The 17,520-nt window shown below is 41.4% G+C and overlaps 1 protein-coding gene across 9 annotated transcripts in view; it reads right to left on the bottom strand.

Annotated features, from left to right (window-relative positions):
* The window catches only part of LOC110531469 (IgGFc-binding protein), an 86,091-nt gene that overhangs the window by 45,048 nt on the left and 23,523 nt on the right, over positions 1-17,520 (bottom strand). For 6 of the 9 annotated variants that reach the window (XM_036987340.1, XM_036987347.1, XM_036987341.1 and 3 more), the window contains exons 37-67: positions 17,332-17,473; positions 16,702-16,901; positions 16,434-16,572; positions 16,152-16,235; positions 15,776-15,966; positions 15,282-15,411; positions 13,227-13,471; positions 12,740-12,888; positions 12,337-12,465; positions 11,971-12,109; positions 11,535-11,676; positions 10,905-11,104; positions 10,637-10,775; positions 10,355-10,438; positions 9,979-10,169; positions 9,488-9,617; positions 7,577-7,821; positions 7,089-7,237; positions 6,641-6,769; positions 6,263-6,401; positions 5,827-5,968; positions 5,197-5,396; positions 4,929-5,067; positions 4,647-4,730; positions 4,271-4,461; positions 3,780-3,909; positions 1,749-1,993; positions 1,261-1,409; positions 817-945; positions 450-588; positions 14-155 (exon numbers count right to left, since the gene is read on the bottom strand). In XM_036987340.1, coding sequence (XP_036843235.1) covers positions 14-155; positions 450-588; positions 817-945; positions 1,261-1,409; positions 1,749-1,993; positions 3,780-3,909; positions 4,271-4,461; positions 4,647-4,730; positions 4,929-5,067; positions 5,197-5,396; positions 5,827-5,968; positions 6,263-6,401; positions 6,641-6,769; positions 7,089-7,237; positions 7,577-7,821; positions 9,488-9,617; positions 9,979-10,169; positions 10,355-10,438; positions 10,637-10,775; positions 10,905-11,104; positions 11,535-11,676; positions 11,971-12,109; positions 12,337-12,465; positions 12,740-12,888; positions 13,227-13,471; positions 15,282-15,411; positions 15,776-15,966; positions 16,152-16,235; positions 16,434-16,572; positions 16,702-16,901; positions 17,332-17,473 — 4,786 coding nt within the window. The remainder of the gene's footprint in view (positions 1-13; positions 156-449; positions 589-816; positions 946-1,260; positions 1,410-1,748; positions 1,994-3,779; positions 3,910-4,270; positions 4,462-4,646; positions 4,731-4,928; positions 5,068-5,196; positions 5,397-5,826; positions 5,969-6,262; positions 6,402-6,640; positions 6,770-7,088; positions 7,238-7,576; positions 7,822-9,487; positions 9,618-9,978; positions 10,170-10,354; positions 10,439-10,636; positions 10,776-10,904; positions 11,105-11,534; positions 11,677-11,970; positions 12,110-12,336; positions 12,466-12,739; positions 12,889-13,226; positions 13,472-15,281; positions 15,412-15,775; positions 15,967-16,151; positions 16,236-16,433; positions 16,573-16,701; positions 16,902-17,331; positions 17,474-17,520) is intronic. The other 3 variants (XM_036987346.1, XM_036987345.1, XM_036987344.1) reach the window with 3 other exon arrangements.

Raw genomic sequence — 17,520 nt, 5'->3', positions numbered from 1 at the left:
GATCTGTACTCACGGCAGAAGGTGCTGTTCCTCCAGGTTCCGATGGTGACTCCTCGGTCCTGACAGTCGTTGACGTACGACTCGATGGACTCACACAGGATGGGTTGAGCACCATCCAGCTCGCACAGGTCAAACAGACAGTCCTTGAAGAAACTCTGAAATAGACACACATAAACATATGCGTGTCTTCGACTTGCACACAAAGCTTGGAGGTTTGGTTACTTAAGTGACAAAGTTGTTTGAATTGAATTAAGCATATTTAAAAATCTCTGCACTAAAAATGTCTATATATTTAAAAATGTTTTTCTTGGGTGTGAGATTTCACACATTCAACAAACTTTTGTTGAATCTTAAAGACAAAATATGATATGACCCTATATACCGTACATTACAGTAATATCTCACATTAGGTAAGACAATATATACCACACATTACGGTAGTTACTCACATTGGGGTTGACCTTGGGGTGACAGACAGCGAACGGTCCGTTCTTGTCCAGTAGCATGCCGCAGTAGCCAGAGCTCTCATACCTGTCCAGTTCATCATCAGTACAGCCTGGGATGGTGGTGTTAGGCTTCTTGTTACAACTAGAGTCAGAGACAGGGTGAATCAGTCATGTGTGTGTGTTGGTGTGTGTGAGTGAGTGCCTTTGTGTGTGTGCCTGTGTATGTGTTATGTGTGTGTGTGTAATGTGTGTGTGTGTAATGTGTGTGTGTGTGTGTGTGTGTGTGTGTGTGTGTGTGTGTGTGTGTGTGTGTGTGTGTGTGTGTGTGTGTGTGTGTGTGTGTGTGTGTGTAACTGATGGCATGACTCACTTGGGATCTGTGACCCAGCTGTGTCCAAAGTCATTGGGGTTGGTGGTCAGAGAACCGTCAGGTTTCCTGAAGTCATCGTTGGAGTTTCCGTTGTAGTCTCCACACAGTCCACACAGCTTGTCCTTATAGCTAAATACAGAGGAGCAAATAGACCGATGAGTCAAGCATTTTTCCAGAATATTAATGACAACATTATAAAATAAAAGTATCACAATGTGAGAACTTTCTTTTAAAAAATCACAATAATTATGTTGTGTTTATATGGTTATTTTAATGGTATATCATGTCGGGGTCACCAAAACTGTTGGAGAGAAACGAAGCAACATAGACCCCATTTTTGGTCTCTATCTCTCTCTCCCTCTCTCTCTCTCTCTCTCTCTCCCTCTCTGTATGTGTGTGTGTGTGTGTTCTCTTCAGTGTGTGAATGAAGCAGTTTTGACTCACTCCTTGATGACCTTGATGTCCATATAGTGGTTTCCGTCATATCGTACGGTCACACCAAAGTCCATGGCTACAGTGTAGTGTTTACCAGACTTCAAAACAGACACGCCTGTAGCTGGGGTCAGTGGGATGTTCACATTGATACCATCCAACTAGGAGGAGAAGAGGACACAGACGTGTTAGTGAGGGGCACTTCAGTTTTTATGTTTTTTAGCTTCCTCTTTATAAGCAGTTCTGTGTTTTGTATGAATTTTATGCATTTAATGCTGCTCAGGAATTTCCCTTCGGTGGCAAAAAAATATTTATTGAATACAATGACAAACTGTTCTTGACAGTGTATGTTACTTTATATTGAATGAGTACATGCAGGGCTCTGGATTTTATCACTATTTATTTCTATTGTTACGTTATCAAACATTTTCAAACGTCTTCCTCATCTCTTTTTCTCTCTACCCCAACCCTATCCCTCCATCAATCCCTCTCTCTCTCACCTGCACGGTGCCTCCCTTCAAGATGGAGATCTTCACCCCACGCACGTACACATGCACAGCCTTCAGGTAGGAGATGGTTGGTTTGTTGAAGCGGTTCTCGTTGTCAGCATGCACCTCGTAGTGAGGCACTGACGTGTGGTTACAGGGCTCTGACATCAGGTAGCTGCAGTTCCCCATGAAGTTGTACTTCTTCTTGTCGAAGGTGGTGTAGTGAGGGTCACCAGACGCGATACAGGTAGAGGTGTCTGGGGGGAATAGTGATTATAAAGTTGGGAGTGAGATTAGTAATTGGCTGGTGGAAATAATACTGACTCAGTGTTCACATAGTTGGGTTATTATTTTCACCAAATGATGCCTGACAAAATGTAAATAGTGTTTTCCAAGCTGAACACAATACATGTATACTGTATATAAGGCTGTCTGTTTGCATAGCTAGGAATCAAACTCTAGGAACGATCCACTTTACTGTAGCTTGGATGTTCCCGTGGGTTTCACGATGGAACTCCTTACCAATATAATTGATTTGATAAGACTTTCATCTTTATATAAGTGATGATAACTGAGCTAATACAAGTTATGATAACTGAGCTAATACAAGTTATGATAACTGAGCTAATACAAGTTATGATAACTGAGCTAATACAAGATCTCATAACTTAGCTAATACAAGATCTTATAACTTAGCTAATACCAGCTATGATAACTGAGCTAATACAAGTTATGATAACTGAGCTAATACAAGTTATGATAACTGAGCTAATACAATATCTCATAACTTAGCTAATACCAGCTATGATAACTGAGCTAATTGAAGTTATGATAACTGAGCTAATACAAGTTATGATAACTGAGCTAATTGAAGTTATGATAACTGAGCTAATACAAGTTATGATAACTGAGCTAATACATGTTATGATAACTGAGCTAATTGAAGTTATGATAACTGAGCTAATACAAATTATGATAACTGAGCTAATACAAGTTATGATAACTGAGCTAATACAAGTTATGATAACTGAGCTAATTGAAGTTATGATAACTGAGCTAATACAAGTTATGATAACTGAGCTAATACAAGTTATGATAACTTGGGCGGCAGGTAGCCTAGTGGTTAAATCGTTGGGCCAGTAACTGAAAGGTTGCTCAACTGAATCCCCGAGCTGACAAGGTAAAAGTCTGTCGTTCTGTCAGTGAACAAGGCAGTTAACCCGCCGTCATTGCAAATAAGAAATTGTTCTTAAAAACCTCTTAATTGTTGGACCCTTTTTTTCAATTTTTGCCTAAAATGACATACCCACATCTAACTGCCTGTAGCTCAGGCACTGATACAAGGATATGCATATTCTTGGTACCATTTGAAAGGAAACACTTTGAAGTTTGTGGAAATGTGAAAGGAATGTAGAAGGATATAACACATTAGATCAGGTAAAAGATAATACAAAGAAAAACCAACCGGTTTTTTGTATTTTTTTGTACCATCATGTTTGAAATGCAAGAGAAAGGCCATAATGTATTATTCCAGCCCAGCTTCATTTTAGATTTTGGCCACTAGGTGGCAGCAGTGTATGTGCAAAGTTCCAGACTGATCCAATGAATCATTGCATTTCTGTTCAAAATGTTGTATCAAGACTGCCCAAATGTGCCTAATTTGTTGATGAAAAACTTTTCATGTTCAAAACTGTGCACTCTACTCAAACAATAGCATGGTATTATTTCACTGTAATAGCTACTGTCAATTGGACAGTGCAGTTAGATTAACAAGAATTTAAGATTTCTGCCAATGTCAGATATGTCTATGTCCTGGGAAATGTTCTTGTTACTTACAACCTCATGCTAATCGCATTAGCCTACGTTAACTCAACCCACCAATCCTGAAGAAGTTTTAACTGACTTGCCAAGTTAAATAAAGGTAAAATAAGAACTCAGCTAATTCAAGTTCTTATAACTTAGCTATTACAAGTTATGATAACTGAACTATTACAAGTTATGATAACTTTGCCTAACAATGTATTATAACTCAGCTAACAGTACCTTTAGGATAGCAGGCTCCGTTGCGACACTCCTCTGTGGGAGAGCAGGAGTTGTCCACACAGTCCAAGATGTAGTTTCCAGCACAACGACACAGCTTGGAGCAGCCGTCACCAAAGATGATCTCTCCTGGCTAAAAGGACAGAGACAGGTAGAGAGGAATTATTAACATGTTGTTTTGACAACACTTTAATTTATTTTGAAATGTATTTGTGCATTCTGTAAACGTATGCGTGTGTTTCTTGTGTTGCTGGTCATTTTTAAAGTATATTTGTGATGTGCTGAGAGGAGCACTGTCAATATCCATGTAAGTGGACATTCTGGACAGTAAAAGTACTGTATCGTATAATATTGTATCATATTGTGTATCACATCGAATGGTATGGTATATCATACACAATATACACAATATTGTATATCACATTATATTGTGTCATATTCAATCACACAGTACATTCTTAACCACAGACTAACAATCCCAGATGGTCTCGTACCTCATAGTAGTCACCTCCCTCCAGACAGCCACATGTTTCTATGGGGACACAGCGTCTGCCTTTGAACACAAAGCCTGGCTTACAGAAACACGCGCTGATACAGGAGCCAGTGCAGTTGGTGGAGGGTTCCTTACAGCTGGGGATGCAGGCAGGGCCACACTCTATATACTCAGCATTGGGAGGGCACGTCACTATTGGGGGAGAGAGGGAGAGGAAGATGGGGGGAGGCAAAGAAGAGAGGGTAAGGGGGTGAGGCAGAATGGAGACAAGGGGTTAATATCAGGAATTATTGGGTTACCAATTAATTGATTTTTGCAAATACAGAAAGTGGTTTCTGATTCTGATCGTAAGAATGAGAACAGTCTGTTAATATCACCTGGTGGTTTTGTGGTAGTAGGTTTGGGAGTAGTTGGTTTAGGTGTAGTTGGTATGGGAGTAGTTGGTTTGACTGTAGTTGGGGCTGAGGGACAGAGGGAGACAGCATGAGACATAAGAGAGAAAGACATTATAGCCAAGTCTCAGATCTGTTTGTGCTGTCTGGTCAACTCATATGGTCACAGCCTGGTCACCTACCCTACCATCCAAGACGTCAGACGTCAAAACACCATTCTGAGTGTGTGTGGGTGTTTGTACGGACTGTTTATGTCAGGGGACTTACTTGTAGGGTAGCAGTCCAGCTCTCCTCCCTGGACCTTACACTCGTGCATTGGAGGGCAATCAGAGGGATTGCAGGTGACGAAGGGAGCGTTACAATAACATTTCAGCTTACAGTCCTCCAGGTACCACTCCTCACCAGGCTGGAGGGAGGGAGGGAGGGAAGGAGGAGAGATGGAGGGAGAGACAATAGTTCATCAGTGGTTGGTTGCAGGTTGGTTACATACACGTCACACACACAAAGTCCATCACCCGACACACAACACACTCACCTCGTAGTACTGTCCGTTGGTGCCTTTGCAGCCACAGGAGTTCTCTTTGACACACTTCCCGGCGCTGAGGACGTAACCAGGGTCACACACACAGCCCTCTGAACAGGGAGCATCACACCCTGTGGAGGGTCTGGAGGCACAGGTGGGCTGGCAAGGGGCGGCACAGGGCACGTACTGACTGTTGGGGGGGCATGTCAGAGCTGGAGAGAAGGAGGGAAGAGGAGACATTAGGAGATAGGTCTACTTTAAAACATGACTGTCTCTTAATAATGACGTTGATGGTTATACGGAACAGTACTGTTAGAGTGTATTGTTTGGTCTTTGATGTGCTAATAACAGCAGGGTCTTTGGTGAGTGAATGAATAATTATTATTATATTAATCACTGCAATTTCCATCTTCATCATCAATATCCGTCTCTTCCTTGTTATTATTACGTATAACATGTATCTGTAGCAGGGTTGGTGTCCATTCCATTTCAATTCCAGTCAATTCAGGAAGTACTTTAAAATACCAATTCCAATTCTCTTTAATGCTTTTCAGTGAGGGAAAACTTGGAATGAGAATTTGGTTTACTTTCTGAAATGACTGGAATTAAATGGAATTGACCCCAACACTGATCTGTACTCACGGCAGAAGGTGCTGTTCCTCCAGGTTCCGATGGTGACTCCTCGGTCCTGACAGTCGTTGACGTACGACTCGATGGACTCACACAGGATGGGTTGAGCACCATCCAGCTCGCACAGGTCAAACAGACAGTCCTTGAAGAAACTCTGAAATAGACACACATAAACATATGCGTGTCTTCGACTTGCACACAAAGCTTGGAGGTTTGGTTACTTCAGTGACAAAGTTGTTTGAATTGAATTAAGCATATTTAAAAATCTCTGCACTAAAAATGTCTATATATTTAAAAATGTTTTTCTTGGGTGTGAGATTTCACACATTCAACAAACTTTTGTTGAATCTTAAAGACAAAATATGATATGACCCTATATACCGTACATTACAGTAATATCTCACATTAGGTAAGACACTATATACCACACATTACGGTAGTTACTCACATTGGGGTTGACCTTGGGGTGACAGACAGCGAACGGTCCGTTCTTGTCCAGTAGCATGCCGCAGTAGCCAGAGCTCTCATACCTGTCCAGTTCATCATTAGTACAGCCTGGGATGGTGGTGTTGGGCTTCTTGTTGCAACTAGAGTCAGAGACAGGGTGAATCAGTCATGTGTGTGTGTTGGTGTGTGTGAGTGAGTGCCTTTGTGTGTGTGCCTGTGTATGTGTTATGTGTGTGTGTGTAATGTGTGTGTGTGTGTGTGTGTGTGTGTGTGTGTGTGTGTGTGTGTGTGTGTGTGTGTGTGTGTGTGTGTGTGTGTGTGTGTGTGTGTGTGTGTGTGTGTGTGTGTGTGTGTGTGTGTAACTGATGGCATGACTCACTTGGGATCTGTGACCCAGCTGTGTCCAAAGTCATTGGGGTTGGTGGTCAGAGAACCGTCAGGTTTCCTGAAGTCATCGTTGGAGTTTCCGTTGTAGTCTCCACACAGTCCACACAGCTTGTCCTTATAGCTAAATACAGAGGAGCAAATAGACCGATGAGTCAAGCATTTTTCCAGAATATTAATGACAACATTATAAAATAAAAGTATCACAATGTGAGAACTTTCTTTTAAAAAATCACAATAATTATGTTGTGTTTATATGGTTATTTTAATGGTATATCATGTCGGGGTCACCAAAACTGTTGGAGAGAAACGAAGCAACATAGACCCCATTTTTGGTCTCTATCTCTCTCTCCCTCTCTCTCTCTCTCTCTCTCTCTCTCCCTCTCTGTATGTGTGTGTGTGTGTGTTCTCTTCAGTGTGTGAATGAAGCAGTTTTGACTCACTCCTTGATGACCTTGATGTCCATATAGTGGTTTCCGTCATATCGTACGGTCACACCAAAGTCCATGGCTACAGTGTAGTGTTTACCAGACTTCAAAACAGACACGCCTGTAGCTGGGGTCAGTGGGATGTTCACATTGATACCATCCAACTAGGAGGAGAAGAGGACACAGACGTGTTAGTGAGGGGCACTTCAGTTTTTATGTTTTTTAGCTTCCTCTTTATAAGCTGTTCTGTGTTTTGTATGAATTTTATGCATTTAATGCTGCTCAGGAATTTCCCTTCGGTGGCAAAAAAATATTTATTGAATACAATGACAAACTGTTCTTGACAGTGTATGTTACTTTATATTGAATGAGTACATGCAGGGCTCTGGATTTTATCACTATTTATTTCTATTGTTACGTTATCAAACATTTTCAAACGTCTTCCTCATCTCTTTTTCTCTCTACCCCAACCCTATCCCTCCATCAATCCCTCTCTCTCTCACCTGCACGGTGCCTCCCTTCAAGATGGAGATCTTCACCCCACGCACGTACACATGCACAGCCTTCAGGTAGGAGATGGTTGGTTTGTTGAAGCGGTTCTCGTTGTCAGCATGCACCTCGTAGTGAGGCACTGACGTGTGGTTACAGGGCTCTGACATCAGGTAGCTGCAGTTCCCCATGAAGTTGTACTTCTTCTTGTCGAAGGTGGTGTAGTGAGGGTCACCAGACGCGATACAGGTAGAGGTGTCTGGGGGGAATAGTGATTATAAAGTTGGGAGTGAGATTAGTAATTGGCTGGTGGAAATAATACTGACTCAGTGTTCACATAGTTGGGTTATTATTTTCACCAAATGATGCCTGACAAAATGTAAATAGTGTTTTCCAAGCTGAACACAATACATGTATACTGTATATAAGGCTGTCTGTTTGCATAGCTAGGAATCAAACTCTAGGAACGATCCACTTTACTGTAGCTTGGATGTTCCCGTGGGTTTCACGATGGAACTCCTTACCAATATAATTGATTTGATAAGACTTTCATCTTTATATAAGTGATGATAACTGAGCTAATACAAGTTATGATAACTGAGCTAATACAAGTTATGATAACTGAGCTAATACAAGATCTCATAACTTAGCTAATACAAGATCTTATAACTTAGCTAATACCAGCTATGATAACTGAGCTAATACAAGTTATGATAACTGAGCTAATACAAGTTATGATAACTGAGCTAATTGAAGTTATGATAACTGAGCTAATACAAGTTATGATAACTGAGCTAATACATGTTATGATAACTGAGCTAATTGAAGTTATGATAACTGAGCTAATACAAATTATGATAACTGAGCTAATACAAGTTATGATAACTGAGCTAATACAAGTTATGATAACTGAGCTAATTGAAGTTATGATAACTGAGCTAATACAAGTTATGATAACTGAGCTAATACAAGTTATGATAACTTGGGCGGCAGGTAGCCTAGTGGTTAAATCGTTGGGCCAGTAACTGAAAGGTTGCTCAACTGAATCCCCGAGCTGACAAGGTAAAAGTCTGTCGTTCTGTCAGTGAACAAGGCAGTTAACCCGCCGTCATTGCAAATAAGAAATTGTTCTTAAAAACCTCTTAATTGTTGGACCCTTTTTTTCAATTTTTGCCTAAAATGACATACCCACATCTAACTGCCTGTAGCTCAGGCACTGATACAAGGATATGCATATTCTTGGTACCATTTGAAAGGAAACACTTTGAAGTTTGTGGAAATGTGAAAGGAATGTAGAAGGATATAACACATTAGATCAGGTAAAAGATAATACAAAGAAAAACCAACCGGTTTTTTGTATTTTTTTGTACCATCATGTTTGAAATGCAAGAGAAAGGCCATAATGTATTATTCCAGCCCAGCTTCATTTTAGATTTTGGCCACTAGGTGGCAGCAGTGTATGTGCAAAGTTCCAGACTGATCCAATGAATCATTGCATTTCTGTTCAAAATGTTGTATCAAGACTGCCCAAATGTGCCTAATTTGTTGATGAAAAACTTTTCATGTTCAAAACTGTGCACTCTACTCAAACAATAGCATGGTATTATTTCACTGTAATAGCTACTGTCAATTGGACAGTGCAGTTAGATTAACAAGAATTTAAGATTTCTGCCAATGTCAGATATGTCTATGTCCTGGGAAATGTTCTTGTTACTTACAACCTCATGCTAATCGCATTAGCCTACGTTAACTCAACCCACCAATCCTGAAGAAGTTTTAACTGACTTGCCAAGTTAAATAAAGGTAAAATAAGAACTCAGCTAATTCAAGTTCTTATAACTTAGCTATTACAAGTTATGATAACTGAACTATTACAAGTTATGATAACTTTGCCTAACAATGTATTATAACTCAGCTAACAGTACCTTTAGGATAGCAGGCTCCGTTGCGACACTCCTCTGTGGGAGAGCAGGAGTTGTCCACACAGTCCAAGATGTAGTTTCCAGCACAACGACACAGCTTGGAGCAGCCGTCACCAAAGATGATCTCTCCTGGCTAAAAGGACAGAGAGAGGTAGAGAGGAATTATTAACATGTTGTTTTGACAACACTTTAATTTATTTTGAAATGTATTTGTGCATTCTGTAAACGTATGCGTGTGTTTCTTGTGTTGCTGGTCATTTTTAAAGTATATTTGTGATGTGCTGAGAGGAGCACTGTCAATATCCATGTAAGTGGACATTCTGGACAGTAAAAGTACTGTATCGTATAATATTGTATCATATTGTGTATCACATCGAATGGTATGGTATATCATACACAATATACACAATATTGTATATCACATTATATTGTGTCATATTCAATCACACAGTACATTCTTAACCACAGACTAACAATCCCAGATGGTCTCGTACCTCATAGTAGTCACCTCCCTCCAGACAGCCACATGTTTCTATGGGGACACAGCGTCTGCCTTTGAACACAAAGCCTGGCTTACAGAAACACGCGCTGATACAGGAGCCAGTGCAGTTGGTGGAGGGTTCCTTACAGCTGGGGATGCAGGCAGGGCCACACTCTATATACTCAGCATTGGGAGGGCACGTCACTATTGGGGGAGAGAGGGAGAGGAAGATGGGGGGAGGCAAAGAAGAGAGGGTAAGGGGGTGAGGCAGAATGGAGACAAGGGGTTAATATCAGGAATTATTGGGTTACCAATTAATTGATTTTTGCAAATACAGAAAGTGGTTTCTGATTCTGATCGTAAGAATGAGAACAGTCTGTTAATATCACCTGGTGGTTTTGTGGTAGTAGGTTTGGGAGTAGTTGGTTTAGGTGTAGTTGGTATGGGAGTAGTTGGTTTGACTGTAGTTGGGGCTGAGGGACAGAGGGAGACAGCATGAGACATAAGAGAGAAAGACATTATAGCCAAGTCTCAGATCTGTTTGTGCTGTCTGGTCAACTCATATGGTCACAGCCTGGTCACCTACCCTACCATCCAAGACGTCAGACGTCAAAACACCATTCTGAGTGTGTGTGGGTGTTTGTACGGACTGTTTATGTCAGGGGACTTACTTGTAGGGTAGCAGTCCAGCTCTCCTCCCTGGACCTTACACTCGTGCATTGGAGGGCAATCAGAGGGATTGCAGGTGACGAAGGGAGCGTTACAATAACATTTCAGCTTACAGTCCTCCAGGTACCACTCCTCACCAGGCTGGAGGGAGGGAGGGAGGGAAGGAGGAGAGATGGAGGGAGAGACAATAGTTCATCAGTGGTTGGTTGCAGGTTGGTTACATACACGTCACACACACAAAGTCCATCACCCAACACACAACACACTCACCTCGTAGTACTGTCCGTTGGTGCCTTTGCAGCCACAGGAGTTCTCTTTGACACACTTCCCGGCGCTGAGGACGTAACCAGGGTCACACACACAGCCCTCTGAACAGGGAGCATCACACCCTGTGGAGGGTCTGGAGGCACAGGTGGGCTGGCAAGGGGCGGCACAGGGCACGTACTGACTGTTGGGGGGGCATGTCAGAGCTGGAGAGAAGGAGGGAAGAGGAGACATTAGGAGATAGGTCTACTTTAAAACATGACTGTCTCTTAATAATGACGTTGATGGTTATACGGAACAGTACTGTTAGAGTGTATTGTTTGGTCTTTGATGTGCTAATAACAGCAGGGTCTTTGGTGAGTGAATGAATAATTATTATTATATTAATCACTGCAATTTCCATCTTCATCATCAATATCCGTCTCTTCCTTGTTATTATTACGTATAACATGTATCTGTAGCAGGGTTGGTGTCCATTCCATTTCAATTCCAGTCAATTCAGGAAGTACTTTAAAATACCAATTCCAATTCTCTTTAATGCTTTTCAGTGAGGGAAAACTTGGAATGAGAATTTGGTTTACTTTCTGAAATGACTGGAATTAAATGGAATTGACCCCAACACTGATCTGTACTCACGGCAGAAGGTGCTGTTCCTCCAGGTTCCGATGGTGACTCCTCGGTCCTGACAGTCGTTGACGTACGACTCGATGGACTCACACAGGATGGGTTGAGCACCATCCAGCTCGCACAGGTCAAACAGACAGTCCTTGAAGAAACTCTGAAATAGACACACATAAACATATGCGTGTCTTCGACTTGCACACAAAGCTTGGAGGTTTGGTTACTTCAGTGACAAAGTTGTTTGAATTGAATTAAGCATATTTAAAAATCTCTGCACTAAAAATGTCTATATATTTAAAAATGTTTTTCTTGGGTGTGAGATTTCACACATTCAACAAACTTTTGTTGAATCTTAAAGACAAAATATGATATGACCCTATATACCGTACATTACAGTAATATCTCACATTAGGTAAGACACTATATACCACACATTACGGTAGTTACTCACATTGGGGTTGACCTTGGGGTGACAGACAGCGAACGGTCCGTTCTTGTCCAGTAGCATGCCGCAGTAGCCAGAGCTCTCATACCTGTCCAGTTCATCATCAGTACAGCCTGGGATGGTGGTGTTGGGCTTCTTGTTGCAACTAGAGTCAGAGACAGGGTGAATCAGTCATGTGTGTGTGTTGGTGTGTGTGAGTGAGTGCCTTTGTGTGTGTGCCTGTGTATGTGTTATGTGTGTGTGTGTAATGTGTGTGTGTGTGTGTGTGTGTGTGTGTGTGTGTGTGTGTGTGTGTGTGTGTGTGTGTGTGTGTGTGTGTGTGTGTGTGTGTGTGTGTGTGTGTGTGTGTGTGTAACTGGTGGCATGACTCACTTGGGATCTGTGACCCAGCTGTGTCCAAAGTCATTGGGGTTGGTGGTCAGAGAACCGTCGGGTTTCCTGAAGTCATCGTTGGAGTTTCCGTTGTAGTCTCCACACAGTCCACACAGCTTGTCCTTATAGCTAAATACAGAGGAGCAAATAGACCGATGAGTCAAGCATTTTTTCTAGAATATTAATGACAACATTATAAAATAAAAATATTACAATGTGAGAACTATCTACTTAGTTTTTATTGTACGTTGTGTTTATATGGTTATTTTAATGGTATATCATGTCGGGGTCACCAAAACTGTAGGAGAGAAACCAAGCTGCATAGACCCCATTTTTGGTCTCTCTCTCTGTATGTGTGTGTGTGTGTTGTCTTCAGTGTGTGTATGAAGCAGTTTTGACTCACTCCTTGATGACCTTGATGTCCATATAGTGGTTTCCGTCATATCGTACGGTCACACCAAAGTCCATGGCTACAGTGTAGTGTTTACCAGACTTCAAAACAGACACGCCTGTAGCTGGGGTCAGTGGGATGTTCACATTGATACCATCCAACTAGGAGGAGAAGAGGACACAGATGTGTTAGTGAGGGGCACTTCAGTTTTTATGTTTTTTAGCTTCCTCTTTATAAGCTGTTCTGTGTTTTGTATGAATTTTATGCATTTAATGCTGCTCAGGAATTTCCCTTCGGTGGAAAAAAATATTTATTGAATACAATGACAAACTGTTCTTGACAGTGTATGTTACTTTATATTGAATGAGTACATGCAGGGTTCTGCATTTTATCACTATTTCTTTCTATTGTTACGTTATTAAACATTTTCAAACGTCTTCCTCATCTCTTTTTCTCTCTACCCCAACCCTATCCCTCCATCAATCCCTCTCTCTCTCACCTGCACGGTGCCTCCCTTCAAGATGGAGATCTTCACCCCACGCACGTACACATGCACAGCCTTCAGGTAGGAGATGGTTGGTTTGTTGAAGCGGTTCTCGTTGTCAGCATGCACCTCGTAGTGAGGCACTGACGTGTGGTTACAGGGCTCTGACATCAGGTAGCTGCAGTTCCCCATGAAGTTGTACTTCTTCTTGTCGAAGGTGGTGTAGTGAGGGTCACCAGACGCGATACAGGTAGAGGTGTCTGGGGGGAATAGTGATTATAAAGTTGGGAGTGAGATTAGTAATTGGCTGGTGGAAATAATACTGACTCATTGTTCACATAGTTGGGTTATTATTTTCACCAAATGATGCCTGACAAAATGTAAATAGTGTTTTCCAAGCTGAACATAATACATGTATACTGTATATAAGGCTGTCTGTTTGCATAGCTAGGAATCAAACTCTAGGAACGATCCACTTTACTGTAGGTTGGATGTTCCCGTGGGTTTCACGATGGAACTCCTTACCAATATAATTGATTTGATAAGACTTTCATCTTTATATAAGTGATGATAACTGAGCTAATACAAGTTATGATAACTGAGCTAATACAAGTTATGATAACTGAGCTAATACAAGATCTCATAACTTAGCTAATACAAGATCTCATAACTTAGCTAATACCAGCTATGATAACTGAGCTAATACAAGTTATGATAACTGAGCTAATACAAGTTATGATAACTGAGCTAATTGAAGTTATGATAACTGAGCTAATATAAGTTATGATAACTGAGCTAATACAAGTTATGATAACTGAGCTAATTGAAGTTATGATAACTGAGCTAATACAAGTTATGATAACTGAGCTAATACAATATCTCATAACTTAGCTAATACAAGATCTCATAACTTAGCTAATACCAGCTATGATAACTGAGCTAATTGAAGTTATGATAACTGAGCTAATACAAGTTATGATAACTGAGCTAATACAATATCTCATAACTTAGCTAATACAAGATCTCATAACTTAGCTAATACCAGCTATGATAACTGAGCTAATACAAGTTATGATAACTGAGCTAATTGAAGTTATGATAACTTAGCTAATACCAGTTATGATAACTGAGCTAATACAAGTTATGATAACTTGGGCGGCAGGTAGCCTAGTGGTTAGATCGTTGGGACAGTAACCGAAAGGTTGCTCATTTGAATCCCCGAGCTGACAAGGTAAAAGTCTGTCGTTCTGTCCGTGAACAAGGCAGTTAACCCGCCGTCATTGCAAATAAAAAATTGTTCTTAAAAACCACTTAATTGTTGGACCCTTTTTTTCAATTTTCGCCTAAAATGACATAGCCACATCTAACTGCCTGTAGCTCAGGCACTGATACAAGGATATGCATATTCTTGGTACCATTTGAAAGGAAACACTTTGAAGTTTGTGGAAATGTGAAAGGAATGTAGAAGGATATAACATATTAGATCAGGTAAAAGATAATACAAAGAAAAACCCACCGTTTTTTTGTATTTTTTTGTACCATCATGTTTGAAATGCAAGAGAAAGGCCATAATGTATTATTCCAGCCCAGCTTCATTTTAGATTTTGGCCACTAGGTGGCAGCAGTGTATGTGCAAAGTTCCAGACTGATCCAATGAATCATTGCATTTCTGTTCAAAATGTTGTATCAAGACTGCCCAAATGTGCCTAATTTGTTGATGAAAAACTTTTCATGTTCAAAACTGTGCACTCTACTCAAACAATAGCATGGTATTCTTTCACTGTAATAGCTACTGTAAATTGGACAGTGCAGTTAGATTAACAAGAATTTAAGCTTTCTGCCAATGTCAGATATGTCTATGTCCTGGGAAATGTTCTTGTTACTTACAACCTCATGCTAATCGCATTAGCCTACGTTAGCTCAACCCACCAATCCTGAAGAAGTTTTAACTGACTTGCCTAGTTAAATAAAGGTCAAATAAAAAGTCAGCTAATTCAAGTTGTGATAACTGAGCTAATACAAGTTATGATAACTTTGCCTAACAATGTATTATGACTCAGCTAAAAGTACCTTTAGGATAGCAGGCTCCGTTGCGACACTCCTCCGTGGGAGAGCAGGAGTTGTCCACACAGTCCAAGATGTAGTTTCCAGCACAACGACACAGCTTGGAGCAGCCGTCACCAAAGATGATCTCTCCTGGCTAAAAGGACAGAGACAGGTAGATAGGAATTATTAACATGTTGTTTTGACAATATATATATATTTTTTGTAATTTATTTGTGCATTCTGTAAACGTATGCCTGTGTTCCTTGTGTTGCTGGTCATTTTTAAAGTATATTTGTGATGTGCTGAGAGGAGCACTATCAATATCCATGTAAGTGGACATTCTGGACAGTAAAAGTACTGTATCGTGTAATATTGTATCATATTGTGTATCACATCGAATGGTATGGTATATCATCATACACAATATACACAATATTGTATATCACATTATATTGTGTCATAATCAATCACACAGTACATTCTTAACCACAGACTAACAATCCCAGATGGTCTCGTACCTCATAGTAGTCACCTCCCTCCAGACAGCCACATGTTTCTATGGGGACACAGCGTCTGCCTTTGAACACAAAGCCTGGCTTACAGAAACACGCGCTGATACAGGAGCCAGTGCAGTTGGTGGAGGGTTCCTTACAGCTGGGGATGCAGGCAGGGCCACACTCTATATACTCAGCATTGGGAGGGCACGTCACTATTGGGGGAGAGAGGGAGAGGAAGATGGGGGGAGGCAAAGAAGAGAGGGTAAGGGGGTGAGGCAGAATGGAGACAAGGGGTTAATATCAGGAATTATTGGGTTACCAATTAATTGATTTTTGCAAATACAGAAAGTGGTTTCTGATTCTGATCGTAAGAATGAGAACAGTCTGTTAATATCACCTGGTGGTTTTGTGGTAGTAGGTTTGGGAGTAGTTGGTTTAGGTGTAGTTGGTATGGGAGTAGTTGGTTTGACTGTAGTTGGGGCTGAGGGACAGAGGGAGACAGCATGAGACATAAGAGAGAAAGACATTATAGCCAAGTCTCAGATCTGTTTGTGCTGTCTGGTCAACTCATATGGTCACAGCCTGGTCACCTACCCTACCATCCAAGACGTCAGACGTCAAAACACCATTCTGAGTGTGTGTGGGTGTTTGTACGGACTGTTTATGTCAGGGGACTTACTTGTAGGGTAGCAGTCCAGCTCTCCTCCCTGGACCTTACACTCGTGCATTGGAGGGCAATCAGAGGGATTGCAGGTGACGAAGGGAGCGTTACAATAACATTTCAGCTTACAGTCCTCCAGGTACCACTCCTCACCAGGCTGGAGGGAGGGAGGGAGGGAAGGAGGAGAGATGGAGGGAGAGACAATAGTTCATCAGTGGTTGGTTGCAGGTTGGTTACATACACGTCACACACACAAAGTCCATCACCCGACACACAACACACTCACCTCGTAGTACTGTCCGTTGGTGCCTTTGCAGCCACAGGAGTTCTCTTTGACACACTTCCCGGCGCTGAGGACGTAACCAGGGTCACACACACAGCCCTCTGAACAGGGAGCATCACACCCTGTGGAGGGTCTGGAGGCACAGGTGGGCTGGCAAGGGGCGGCACAGGGCACGTACTGACTGTTGGGGGGGCATGTCAGAGCTGGAGAGAAGGAGGGAAGAGGAGACATTAGGAGATAGGTCTACTTTAAAACATGACTGTCTCTTAATAATGACGTTGATGGTTATACGGAACAGTACTGTTAGAGTGTATTGTTTGGTCTTTGATGTGCTAATAACAGCAGGGTCTTTGGTGAGTGAATGAATAATTATTATTATATTAATCACTGCAATTTCCATCTTCATCATCAATATCCGTCTCTTCCTTGTTATTATTATGTATAACATGTATCTGTAGCAGGGTTGGTGTCCATTCCATTTCAATTCCAGTCAATTCAGGAAGTACTTTAAAATACCAATTCCAATTCTCTTTAATGCTTTTCAGTGAGGGAAAACTTGGAATGAGAATTTGGTTTACTTTCTGAAATGACTGGAATGAAATGGAATTGACCCCAACACTGATCTGTACTCACGGCAGAAGGTGCTGTTCCTCCAGGTTCCGATGGTGACTCCTCGGTCCTGACAGTCGTTGACGTACGACTCGATGGACTCACACAGGATGGGTTGAGCACCATCCAGCTCGCACAGGTCAAACAGACAGTCCTTGAAGAAACTCTGAAATAGACACACATAAACATATGCGTGTCTTCGACTTGCACACA

This window comes from Oncorhynchus mykiss, chromosome 9 (assembly GCF_013265735.2).
Source record: "Oncorhynchus mykiss isolate Arlee chromosome 9, USDA_OmykA_1.1, whole genome shotgun sequence".
Lineage (NCBI taxonomy): Eukaryota > Metazoa > Chordata > Actinopteri > Salmoniformes > Salmonidae > Oncorhynchus > Oncorhynchus mykiss.
Note: the sequence above shows the minus strand (reverse complement) of the source record. Positions and strands in the feature narration are given on the sequence as shown.